The following is a 13,631-nucleotide window of genomic DNA, read 5'->3' as shown; positions in this document are numbered from 1 at the left end:
CTAAGTATATGCTGTGTATGTATTTGTATGAAATGTGCATGAATTGTCGCATTGCAATGGCAACGTTAGAACCGGGGACATTACCGTGACCTCCATGTATGGATGACACTTGATTTTTGCTCAATATTAAGCTTTACAGAAATGCACAGAACAGTGATTGCTGTAAAACAAATTGCCCTCCGAGGGACAAGCCAATAAAAGTGAAGTGAAGTGAAGTGAAGAACATAGCAAAATGCGTATTGTCTCCAGTAGGTGGCAGTGTTGTCCCATAAATATCATCCTGCTTAGGCACAAACAGAAAGTTAAACTTTGATGCAATTACAGGCATAATTCATGTTATGTGGGCAATGCAGTTCAGTATTCAGTATCACAGAGCAACATTATCCTCATTTAGAGTCATTTGGTGAGTTCAAGTCAACGTCTGTCTGTGTCTGGCAACTCCTGAGGGGAATATCTGGCTCTGCTAAAAGCTCCAACACATTTACCCTGAAGTTAATGACTTTGTTTCCTGCACAGCGCTGAACAGTATCAAGTAGGTAGAGTCAAATCTGTTACACTATGAGAGCAGAGACAGAGGGAACTGTAAACTCTGCTAAACAATGAGCTTTTTAAATTACTTTAAAAAGGAAAAAAAAGACAAACTTCATTATTTGTATTTATGTTTTATTGCCAAACATAAGTTAACACCTCAAACACAAATCAAAAAAGGTCACACAGTGTCAGTACTCTGTAGTATTAGCACCTTTGAGACGATCATAAAGCGACATCTATTCGCCTCAACAATGTAAATGGAATGCATTGTATAGCCATAAACATTAAACAAAACAAAAATTATTACAATTAGAAAACTGGACAGCATGTTAGAAATACCTTAAATATATAAAATAAAATGTAAAAAAAAAAGTTTCTTCCAGTGCACAAGAAACTTTGTGTGCAATTTTATGTTACATTAATATATATATAGTATCTACACGCTGCTGTCTTTCCTCTTGACTGCTACATATCAACAACAGAAGTCAGTAATCACTTCATTGATGTTTTATTTTCATCCCGGTCATCTTCATGCCTGCATCCATCGTTGCTCCGCTCATTGGCCCAGCAACGCTGGTTGATTTGATGGTTCATACTGTACGCAGTAGGAGGAACTCAGGCCGTAACTATCTGTCTGATAGTCATCTATTGTTTGCACACGTCCAGACGGGTCCTGGGCTGTTTCTTTGTTTTATGACCATCGCTGCCGGGTTGCCATGGCAGCAAGGCCTTTGGCCTCAAATTCTAATCCTGTCCGGTGTGCCGAAATTCCAGACGTTGGCTGGATCATTCCGGTATCGCAGTCGTACTCCCAAATGTTGTCATAGTCTATTTCCTGGTCATCTGGCTCCGTCGGTTCAAGGTATGTGTGGAGATCTGTAAGGGTGCGAGAAGATTCCAAGGCTTCAGCTTCAAACAGTGAACGGCAGACCTCACCCTGAATGAATAAACTTGGACCCAGTCCCAGAGCCGGTCGTGTGACATGCCACTGCTACACCAACCACTACAACTACATTTGTTATTTATATTCTCTGTGTTCTGTCTAGTCGCTGGTATTTAGGATTCATTTCATCTTTAAATAAAAGCAAAATGCAGCGACAAGTACCAGGTCAAACGTAGTTATCTAGTTTCATTGGTGATCAAAGAGCAAGTGCGCTATCAATCACCATCTGTGAAACCGTGTTCTCTTACACTGGCTTTCCTTCACATGAGACATCTGCACAAATGGCATTTAAAGCTGCGCTGAGCTCCATTTCACCGGCACATTTTAGCACTTCCAACATTCACTTCTGCAACATTTAACCTTCAGCTTTTATGCTGACCAAGTTCATTCCATTGAAAAAGGCATACACCGATGAATTTAATTTGAAAAGTCAGAAGAGAAGAAAGAAGGTTAGTATTGTCTATATATTTGGTAGCATTTAGAAAGGAATGGAATGATTTTCCTAACGCAATTGTGAGTAAATATTATGAAACACTTTGTATAGTTTCTCAGTGGGACCGTATTTCTTTAGATGCTTGTTGTTAATTGCTTAAAAACTGATTTTGTTTTTGTAGGAAACAGAAGTGCATCATACTTCTTGGAAACTGCAGATCATACTTGGACTCTGAGTCTTTATACACAGCGGGCAGAGCATGCCTCCAGTTCTTACCTGATGAGTAATCGTAAGGCATCTGGGAGGTGTTCCTCAGAGAGAGGGGGATCTATGAACAGATGTGAAAACAAAAGAAAGTTACTCCCTGTGATCAGTAATAAGAAACATTCTCCCGTTCTTTAAATGGTCCCTTTCATCTGTGGTACCGCTGATCAAATATCACCTGCAGAACAAGTACATACACATGCTTAGCTACCACCTGCTCTCCTTACGGCAGCATTCCAGAAACCAGAGTGTCCTGGGAGACGAGCGTGTCCGTGCTTCTCACCTGCTCTTGGAGTTGGCCAGGCGTCGGTAGCAGCCTCAGCCTCGACACGGCCTCTGCTCTCAGCTCCGCTTGGCCTTCGGGATTCTGCCTCTCCCGGAGCGGACCTTGTCCCTGAGGGTTGGTCAGGATCAGACTTCTCCTGCTGCGCTTCCCCATGGGAGGGGTGCAGAGCTGGAGGGGACGGTGCTGGAGCGGAGGGCCCTGCTGGTGTTGGTGCCGCTGAATCGGCTCTTGCCATGTCTGCTCCTGTTGAATAACAGCAGGAACCGTGTCACCATGGCAAGTACAAGAGTGCAAAACGGGGCGGGGAACCATCAACCTCTGAGTTAAACTTTACATGCAAGTCCAGCAGTCTACTACATGTGTGTGGGTGGATGCACTGACTCCACGTGAACCTTCTTAGTGCATAAATGTGCATGTGTGCGCTGCTTGGCATCAGTCAGGCTGCGCAGGTTTAAATTGAACCTGCATATCAGTGGCATTGACCTACTAACCATGACACCGGCCTCTTCCAAGGAGTAGATTTCAGGGCTGCACGGCTCATCGTACAGGGGCGACAGCGGTTGCCGGGGTGCAGACATGTCCGAGTGGCGCTGGGGGAGGGGTTGGGAGAAGTTCAGGGCTGTCCGAGGGGTGCTCCAGCTGTTGGACTGATCACAAAAGATTCAAAGAGATCAGGACTTAGTCTAAAACACAGCACCACCAGGTGAACATCCATCCCCACATTAGCCTTTCTCTCTCCCTCAGTCTTGGGTCACTTAAGTGCAGGATCCGATCATGAAACACAGGGTTTGGTCTAACGCCGGAAACAACCTGTTGGCTGACGATTCTGCCTTAAGCTGTCAGTGTTTTGTATAAAGTGCACTGAACTGCAAAGAAATGTAGGTCGCTAATTTATAAGCAGGGAGCGCGGCGGCGGCGCAGTGGTGAGCGCTGTTGCCTCACAGCAACAAGGTCGCAGGTTCTAATCCAACTTGGGGCCTTTCTGTGAGGAGTTTGCATGTTCTCCCCGTGTCTGTGTGGGTTCTCTCCGGGTTCTCCGGCTTCCTCCCACCAACAAAAACATGCAAATTGGTTACACTAAATTGTCCATAGGTGGGAGAGTGCGTTTGAATGATTGTCTGTCTGTGTGAGGCCCCTGCAATAAGCTGGCGGCTTGTCCAGGGTGTACTTGGCCTCTCGCCCGTAGACTGCTGGGATAGGCTCCAGCACTACCCACGACCCGGTTACGGATCAAGCACAAACGCCACCTGTTTGCTAACACCGCGCACACGCATCCTGACACCTCTCAACTGTGCTTGGTCGTTCTATTTTAGTTACTGCACGTGCGATTTGTAAAATAAGGCAACCATCTCAAAGGGAATATTTGGTTTATCACGTTAGCCTCCAGACCGGATTACCTTGACGAGTGGGACGTTCTCCGTTAGCTGTGGGTTGGCACGGTGCGGACCAGGGTACGGTGTGCTGTAGATCTGAGACAGCACCGCGCTCTCAATGGGATGGAGGTAGGAGCTGCGCTGGGGGGAGGAGTAGCGCAGCGACAAAGGCCTTCGGCCATGCTCCGGCCTGGTGTGCGAGGACACGCTGTTGGTCCTGCTGCCCAGGCGAGCTGTCTCAATGGAGGAGGGACGACTGTTGCTGTACTGTAGAGACCACACACACACACACACACACACATATTAATTTTGACTTCAAAACACAGGCAACTCCGGCCTTCTGCTTTTTTTGTAAACACAGTTTAGATTGTGAGAGCTTCATTAACTTGGCTGTTGCTCTGGTCACAAGGTAAACATGTCTTCTAAGCACCGAGTCCTTGCCAATATATTCTAATTGGAGGGACTTCCTGACCCACTGCTTAGGGAGTGTGTGGTCAATATCCTGATAAAGCATGATAGTGCTTCGTTATTTTAGGTTATTGAAGTTAACAAGCAAACCGTTCGCAGCTGAGTCAGCATAATGTGCAACTGGGGTTTCTTTCACTAAACTCAATAGTTTTAATGGGCAGACGTTTTTATGAACCGAGCGGCCTGGGAAACACCACCTGAACCTTTGGCACTGATTTCTCCGAGGCATTACTTAATCATTAAACTCGCAAAGACATTTCACTTCAGCTCAAATTCTGTTTTTGCAAAGTTACAAATATATGGTCACTACTTCCTCCTATCACATCAGATAACTCCTCCCCCCGTGCATATGTCGTCGGGTTTTGGTTTGCATGTTTCGTAACACTGGATCTTGAGAACCAGCTCGGTGCTGACTTACACAGAGGGGCTCAGAGTATCCCGGCGAGACAGGATTGTCTTCCTGAATGGGCAACTGAAGGTTGAGGGATGCATGGCCGACGGACGACTGTCTGAATTCTGCTTGTCTTTGGCAGTGTTCGCGCCACCTGTCAAACTGCGGAGTCTGGAGATGAACAGGAGCGAATGCTATAAATGAACATGCTTAGACTACCATTCAGATTTGCTGAATAGTCAGTGGATCATTTACAGCTGAGAACGCAGTCATTTTTGGGTAATGACCATAAGGAGGGTGGGTCTCACCTCTCGACGCGTCGGGGTGTAGATGATGTCGTACACGGGGGGTGGAGGGCTGAGAACGGGCACGTCGGCAGCTTTGAAATGCTGCATCCACTCACAAAACTCCGTCCTATCCAGGCACGACACCACTATGGGGTTGATCAGCTTCCCTGGGACGAGAGGAGAGGGAGGACAAAGCCTGTCATTCGCTCCGTTCGCTCGCTGGAATGTGCTACGGTCAGATTGTCATTCTGGGGATAAAACCAGCTCATTCATGGGGGGTGGGGGGGGTTACACTCTGTGACGTGAGCAAATTCATGGAAAGGCCACGTAGACTAAAACATGCCTGAGAATGCCCGCTCATTGAAACCCCTTTTAAATGTTTAAAGTAGCGCAGCTCACTGATTCATGGTTATTACCTTCAATCATAAAAGTGTTGGGCTTGACGTCTTGGCAGGGCGTGGTCACAGTAATCATGTTGAGAGGAAGTTTTCCCTGCAATCATAATGACTTGTTAAAGCAGTGTCTTGATTCTCTGCACACACACACACACACACACACACAGCACAATTATGATTTAGTGTCAGAGTTAAAGGTCAGTGAAGTGGAGTCACCTTGTAAAAGAGGCCGTCATTCTCCTCTGACAGGATGATCAATGTCGAAGGATACAACACCAGCAACCTGTCACTCTGTTCCTGAGGACGCAAGGTAAATCAAATGAGCACATCCAGTTCAACCGTAATATTAACTCTAAACCTTGGAGTATTTATTGTAACAAAACAGAATCTGACCAGATGGTTCAATCCATTAAAATCAGACCACGAAAAAGCATAAACCGCAGAGGCCATGAGGTCTGCAACGGTACTTAAGAATTTAGACTCTGTTGCGATGCAACCAGTATAAACCCATCAAACCGGTTAGTGGGGCGTTTAAAGGTGCAGCAGACTGAGAGTTTATCTTTCCTCTCCCTCTTTGGAGGGTGTGCCCGGACAGACAGCTGACATTCCAGCTGTGAGGTGAGTCGCTGCGTGAGCCAGACAAATGCCGCTCACACACCCAGGCCCTAAATCTCACCCACTTCAGTAGGGATGGGGTTAAATAGTGATGTCAGTGCAGGCTGACATCACCCGCTGCTTTCATTGGCTACCGTCTTATCAGCGTTATTTATTTAAGTCTGATTTGTTCAGTTGATTTTTTCGTCGCTTGGATGCAGATGTTACACCTTGACTGCAAAATAGAAATAATGGTTATTTGTGCAAGACGGCTACAGATGGACTCCGCCCTCTTCATTCTATCCTCACACTGTGTTGAGGTAATGCGTGACTTGCGCAATTCCAAAGTCAATGTGAGTCACCTGGGTTTTAGAGCAGATATGATTCGGTTTGGATTCATCATGAGAAACATTCCCAGCGTTTGAAACCACATCGTGGGTTGTGGTGTATTTCCATAAAAAGGCACGAGCCAGAGAGTGTGCCTGACTCCTCCCTGAGCGATGAGACGCATTGCTAATGTGCAGCAGTGACGGTGTACCTGGCAGGGCAGGTGTTGCAGTCGGGCTTTGGTGACGTAGCTGATGGTGCCCAGGCTGTCGCGCTGAGATCCCTCCCACTCGTAGATGGGCTCTCTGTTGATGGAGTTCCTCAGCTCCTCTCGGCCCCCGGGGGACTTGCTCTGGTTTACCTATAGGGAGGTTAAGCAGGAGACAAATTTGAACTCAGCGTACCCCTTGAAGCGTATTTAAACATTTTTATTTTTATTTTTCACCGCTTAAGCATGACTTATTATCTTCTTTTCTTTTGACACATCTCTGTTACAACCACCGATTCCCCGCCTGTGGGTGTGGAGGCGGCACTTTAACCCTTTAAAGATCTTTTTATGTAGCCTGATGCTAATGGAAGCGATGGAGCATCGACATTCAAGCGTTGGCGAGCCTACCTTCACCCTGCTGTAGTTTTGAGGTGCAAATGCAGTCCCTCCATTGGCCTCAATATTTTCTTTGAGCAGGCCAAACCATAAGTCCATGTTCTCTTGGTTGGGACAGTAGACAACGATGGGGTTCAGACTGACACCTGCAGGGTGCAAAGGTCACACGCAAAAAAAGAGGGCAAGCGTTATCGAGACTTAGCATTCCGAGAGCGTTTTCTACCCTGGTGGTGAATCATTACCGTCTAGAACACGTTGTATATTAAATACAGTAAATGCTAACGCGTGTTTCTCATGCTAGAACCCCTATGACCGGCTTCAGTTGGTATTTTAAAGTCAAAGCAGCTTCCTGTTCCCACACAATGCCTCCCCAAGAGGAATGAGCAGGACACTGGATGAAGAGCGCTGGAATCTGCCTCTGTCTATCAGCGCCACACATACCAGAGATAGCCAGCAGAGATAGCTCATTTCTCACCAGCCCCACGGCTTTGCATTATAAAAACTGGGAGCATAGTTCGCTTACTGCCTCTTGGTAAGTTCATGTTCCAGACTCGGCTGTTGACAGCCATTGTTAAACTAACATCATCTAACTTTTACAGCATCTGAATTAAAACCATGTGACGGCCACTGATCATTTTTATAGGCCGTCCCGTGCCGCGTCTGCTTCCTCATTCCCTCACATTCAGGATTTTCCCGCTAACGCTGATTCATATTCTTTGCTCAGTGATTCGGGTCTGACCAAGGAAATAGTGACTCTTTTTTCGACTCAGAATTCCATCATGCTTCCCATCAATGTTACCTCTGGCTCTGAATAATGAAAGCAACTGAAATAGTATATCAAACAGAAATTGAAATAGAGAACAGATTGAATCCAGCATTTTGTGATGTCGAAGGGAAGAGGGCAGAAAGTATGGAGCCATTTAAAATTCTGATGCTGCTGATAAGGAAATGCAAACAGAAACTTTATACTCTTCATCGCCGGGTGATTCCCTTGTTTTTAAATAGTAATCCCTTTTTCATTGATTCTATTGGTTCCCAAGTGAAGACCAATCACTTGTAGCCATTACAGCAGCTTATTCCCACTTAATGAAAAGAAGTCAGGTTACATTGTTTTTGTTCTCTCACAGTTCAGAAGCTAAGTGGCATTTCCCCCGGACATTAACCTAAGTAGTTTTTGGAATGTGCTATAGATTATAGGCAGTGACAAGGCAGCGGGGCAGCTGGGCTGAGAGCAGGGGAGCACCTGTTGCCTAACAAGCAGAGCTTTCAGCCTGGTCCTGGGCCCCCTGACCGAGGGTGAAGGGGGCTCAGCTCTAGTTAGTCTAGGGTTGGACAGAGGTGAAGAGGGTCACGGCACCTTTTGAATTACTGGAATGCGACGACAGAGGAAATGCTATAGCGTGAAAACCAGCAAGTTGGATCTGAGAAGCTTCATTTTGATTTACTTTAACTCTGTCTCTCAGCCATTGATAATCAAATTCCATGAAGCTAATTAAACCCAAAGTGGATGACGATATCATTCCAGGGCTGGGTGCCAACAGCCGCTTGCGTTCCTCCCCAAACAAGTCAAAATTACCGTTTATTTGAAAGGCGAATTCCTGGGGTTGGCTGTGGTTGCAGTTCTGCTGCAGGTTGCAGATGGTGAGTTCTTTCAATGGAAGAGTTCCCTGCAGACAAAATAACAACAATAAAAAAACACATTTTCACACGGCGAAGCATTGCCTACGACACATTCAGCTCCACGTGAAACTGTGACGTCCAAGATGCTCCCATTAATCACTGAGAAGTTGAGGTCAGAGTAAGATGATGATCTTATTCACGTCTGCTTTTCATTTGAAGTCATTGATATTGTGACTAATGCGTTGGACAGGTGCTTTGCTGTCTGTTTCTGACAACAGAGTTGAACCCTCGACACATTAAAATGATGATTAATGGCTGTCTCAGCCGTTTCAGGCAGGAGAACTATCCCGTCATACTTTCTGTTTACTAACACAGGACAGGACAGGACGGGGGGGGGGTTGGGTGTAGATGTTAACAGCTGTGGCCTAATCTGAATTGTTAATGATCAAATTAATCCTGGATATTGAGGAACTATGGATTTGAAAGGATTGTGTGTCGAAATGAAACTCACCTGGTACGTCAATCCGGTTGGGTTGTTGGAGACAAAGTGAAGGTGTGTCTGGAAGAGATCCAGGTAGCAGTCGTGTACATCCTGCAGAGAGGACATGGGACGTTAAAGGACGTATGTCTTAAAGGACACTAAAAGTCAGAAATAACAGGATGTCTTTCAAGAAAAGCTCTAACACAACTACTTGTATTTCATTGGAGTCAGTCCAGTCAAAGTAGCAGTCGCTGATTTCACACACATAAAACACGTCTGTGGAATTAGCCGCTTGAGCTTTGACGAGATTTTGCACTGCATGCACACAAGCCCATTGTATTCTGATTCCTCTTCTTATGTTTGTCCCTGAGGACAGCCTAGTAAGATTCATGAGATTAATTATTCATGAAAACCGGCTAGATGGGGGGTTTTCTTTCATTTTTAAACTTTGGAACATTTTGTTCATGCATCATCGGCTGATTCACGGAGCAGCGGCCTGAGATGTTCCAGCCTGGGAAGCGCTGATGTTGGACAATGATCCACAGAAATGCAGGGATTTCCTCATTAACCGCAGCCTTCATTTGAAAGTCATCAAGCCTCGATGTTTCATAAGTTCCCTTCTGTCAACTCTTGGGTAATAGCTGTACCCCTTTCCTTCCTCTGTGACGCGAGTCGCCGTTATAACACAATGCATTCTCCTGCCTCCATGACGCCATTCGCTCCATCAATCTCCCGTTGTGTCACGCTGCAGTTCTCACAGCGAGGAGCCGGTGTGCCGTCTATCAATCCCTGGGATCAGAGAACCTCCTCTCTCTACCCTGAGGTTTTCTCCCAGGGATGTTTCGCAACTTGAGGAGCAGCAAGCGTGTCCAAACACAGGCTGCGGCTCGCTTCATGGAAAACTGACTGGATTGTTCACCGCCAGCCACCACGTCAATGCCAGCGGCAAGTTTATGAGCGCTCGGCAGCCGCAACAACATCCTTATTTGTTTTGTTTTGTTTTGACACAGTTCTCATAAATGACTGTCATGATGTGTCATCATAGGCTTGGTCATTGTTTGAATCCGATCCCATGACCACGATGAGGATTGTGCAGCTTTAGTGTTGTTTTCTTTTGTTGGCGGTTCCTGCTGGTACCCCCCCCCCCCATCATTAAAATGTTTATTTGCTCCTCTCACCTGGCAGTGGGCGAAGCGGAAACGAACTTTAGAGCTGTGAATCATCCGTCCGTAATTCTTCACATTGATGCTGCTTTTCTTCCAGCCGCTGACCGGATCGTAGGGAGGGTCCCATTTGATGTTTTCTATGGTCTGCAGATCTTTATGGGACATTTCCTGCAAATGTGAATTTTAGACAAGACATGAAACCAGTTAAACCTGCTGTTAGAAAAAAAAAACAGATGTCGCAATTGGAATCAGCCTTGCGCCCATGTTTGCATAAGAGAGCCGTTTTCCTGGCGTGCAGGATGAGAGGTTTTTACCTTCCTGGGGGTGACGGTGCACAGGATGTTGATAATGCTGTTCGACTTCTCCTGTCCCTCTTGGGGATAGTTTTTGCGAAATAGGCGACTGCTGCACAAGAGAGAGAGAAGAAAATCCACTTTTAAATGTTTATCCTTTCTTTTATGTTTTCTTCTGAACAGTGTCAATAGTAGCATTTCCTGTTTATGTGAGTTCTGCAGTAGACAGATGGAGAGCTGACCTTTTCCAGAGTGATTCCGAATCCTCCTTTTTTTTAGCTGCAGTTTTGTATCTTGATATGTGTGTCATAGAGTTTATTCCTTAGTCTTCAATCATCAGTGTCAGAGATTGAAACGATAAGAACAATCAGGTCTTGTGTTTCTGATTGTGAAGAAATGCGTGCAAAAATCATCTTTCAATGTCCCTCTTTGTTTTGGATGACCCTCGTGTGTTACCATTAGTGTTGCATTATGGGGAAGCCCCCCCACAGCATACATTATAAGAGCTGGAGATTGCCTTTACAATATCAGCTTGTAGTTTTATCGGCTTATCTGAGCACATGTGCTTTCCAGTCTCCTCCTTGCAACAACAGAGTTCTGTTTGCATGACGGGAATCAAGGCTTGCCTTATCGTCCATGTCTGGCATCAGTCATTGATTAGAGTGAAGTGAGTGATGATATTCCTCTGCAACCATTTTAACAATGCAGCCTTGTGCAGAGAGAATGTGATTAACGTTCACGCTGAGGCAATTTGCAGTTGTAGTAGAGTGAAAAAGGAATGTAAATGGCAGTTAGGTAGTAGCGTAATGAATTTTGACAGCCCAGATCCTCTGCTGTCACCGCTTTGGGATTCTTTCTATTACCCGAGTTTGGCCTTGTGCTCCAAAAGAAAAGGGGCAAATGGCTAACACGGGCAACAACAAGGACGCAAAGCGTGTTGTTAATGCGGAACCACCGACCAACTTGAAAGCAAGTTTTAGTCTTGCTTCTGTGGCAGGAATCCCAACCGCTTCGTGGCAAATGTTTAACAAAGCCATGCCCATCACACGGCACAAGGTTCAAGACTGGAGGTCCAGCAGGGCGGTCTGTACCTACCAAGTGTAACATGTCCAGGCATTTAAACCTCAAGGATCAGAGAAAAGCAAACAGGATACATCAATCACTCCTCGCTATTGACTTATTATAATGATAATGACATTAATAATAATGAATTTACCTAATTTATCAGGTTAAACTCTTTATTCTCTTTGCTTTTCTCTGATATTTGGGGGGGGGGGGGGGGGTTAAAATGCAGAAGAATAAGAATTGCTTTATGGTCATTTCCTGTTTTTGGTGGGAAACCAGAGTCCCTGGCAGCTGGTGACCAGGCAAAAGAAGTCACACCATGACTGGATCACTGATACCGTAGGCTAGACGGGCAGCACCCAGTCGAGATCCTGTGTTAACATTTGATCCTGACCCTGGCCTCAACGAAATTCACAACCTCTGTTTCACCCCACGGCTCAAACCCTGAGAAATACCAGGGATTCCTTCCAGCTGAAACACACAGTCTAAAAAAACCCAGCGCTAGTCAAGGGCATGAAATATCATCAAAGCCAAACACAAGTCCAGTAAGAACACCTGAACAGCTTTACCTGTTCCTGCGTATGAAACTCTTGCCGGAGAATCTGAAGTTGTGCTGGGGAACACATGACATGCTGCTTCCCATGATGCTGTGGGCTTCCTGCGCCGCTCTGAACTCAACTTGTAGTCCTGCTGTGATGGATGACGAGTATTCCGGAGTGTGATGCTTTCCCTGCTGAAGGCAGACTTGTACTGAGAGAGGGACTGGCAGGGTGAGGGCTGTATAGAGCCTGTTTGGTACAGAGGGGTGGAGTCTAGGTGCTGTGTCACAGACTGTGTGTGTGCGTGTGTGTGTGTGTGTGTGTGTGTGTGTGGTGAGCAACCAGCAGGACTCGCACCTCCTCTGTCTGCTAGATCAATCCCAACAACAAAGACAGAGGGGTTAGACTGGAAGTGTGCCGATTCACACCTTCCAGCAGCCAAATGGAGCTCATTGTTGGGGCAGAGGTGTAGCGAGTGGCCACTAAACATGCCGGATGGTTTGTGATGTCCATCGCAAGAACACACAGCATGTCTGGACATGAAAGATGCCGTCAGCCTTCAGAATTCTATTTCTTATTTGTTCACACATCAGGAAACATGCGTTACTGGGAAGTTCTACTTTTCCTTGTTGATTTTGTTCAGCTAATTTAAAAAGAAAACATTTGGTAGAGGTTGAATATACAGTATATATATATGTAGGTGGGTCTTGATTGTGTTGGTGCCTTATTTATTGTTTCACTGTGAGCAAGAGATAGAATTTCCTTCAGTGCAGTCGTCTGCCGGTGGGAAGAAGGGAGGAAAGGGAGGCTCGTTTAAACAGGAAGCTGCTGTATGCAACCACACATATTTTCATAAGGCAGGAGGCGTATGGAAACATGTCTTCTTTGCATACAAGGACTTTATTCCTTTCCTCCCCCTAAAAACGTAAGCTCATTCCAACAAAACAAAAAAATCTACTGAAAGTGTGTGTTTATGCCGTGTCTCTCAGCGTGCACAGTCTACTAGAGAAGGGCATTCGTTTAATTACACGGCCAACATGAAGCTAATCCTCCAATGGAAGGAAGAATTTGTACTTTTTCATCCCAATGTTTTAAGTTACGTATAAGTTACCGCCCGGACCGAGGTGTTGCTCATCGATAGTGTCACTGCCGATAATGTGCTGTGCAGTGAAACGAAGCGCATGCAGAGATCTAAGGCAACGGGAACCTGCACAGCCGGATTATTCAGGCGGATGCACCTGAGGCAGCAACAGTCAGCAGCTTGCAGAGCCAACTGTCGAGCTGTGGGCACCATTCCTCTTTTGAGATAATGCACCATTGTCCTCTGAAACCGATCTGTGGATCCTGTGTGCAAAGTAATCCAATCAATTAATGCTGATTGGTCCGCATGTGGGCGTGAGGATCAAAGCAAAGACGCTGCCTTTAGTTCAATCAGCACATGCAGATAAGACAGGTGACGCAGTTTATCCCTCTGCTTTCATGAGCCTGCATTTTGCTGCTGCTGAGATGATTCGCATTGAGTAGGTTTTGTTCTTCAGAATGCAGATAACACGCCTCCGACATGTTTGTGA

The 13,631-nt window shown here is 45.9% G+C and overlaps 1 protein-coding gene across 1 annotated transcript; it reads right to left on the bottom strand.

Annotated features, from left to right (window-relative positions):
• Positions 1-646: 646 nt before the first annotated feature.
• On the bottom strand, positions 647-12,248 carry plekhn1 (pleckstrin homology domain containing, family N member 1). The gene is made up of 16 exons (XM_068748163.1): positions 12,091-12,248; positions 10,478-10,568; positions 10,176-10,331; positions 9,028-9,108; positions 8,473-8,563; positions 6,909-7,042; positions 6,504-6,653; positions 5,588-5,668; positions 5,393-5,468; positions 4,998-5,143; positions 4,717-4,860; positions 3,855-4,097; positions 2,949-3,104; positions 2,455-2,700; positions 2,184-2,235; positions 647-1,407 (listed from the first exon to the last, which is right to left on the bottom strand). Exons 1-16 carry the CDS (start codon positions 12,162-12,164, stop codon positions 1,223-1,225), a joined length of 2,106 nt encoding a protein of 701 aa, XP_068604264.1. The 5' UTR covers positions 12,165-12,248; the 3' UTR covers positions 647-1,222.
• Between the last annotated feature and the right edge of the window lie 1,383 nt (positions 12,249-13,631).

The sequence above is a fragment of the Brachionichthys hirsutus genome, chromosome 2, assembly GCF_040956055.1.
Source record: "Brachionichthys hirsutus isolate HB-005 chromosome 2, CSIRO-AGI_Bhir_v1, whole genome shotgun sequence".
Lineage (NCBI taxonomy): Eukaryota > Metazoa > Chordata > Actinopteri > Lophiiformes > Brachionichthyidae > Brachionichthys > Brachionichthys hirsutus.
Note: the sequence above shows the minus strand (reverse complement) of the source record. Positions and strands in the feature narration are given on the sequence as shown.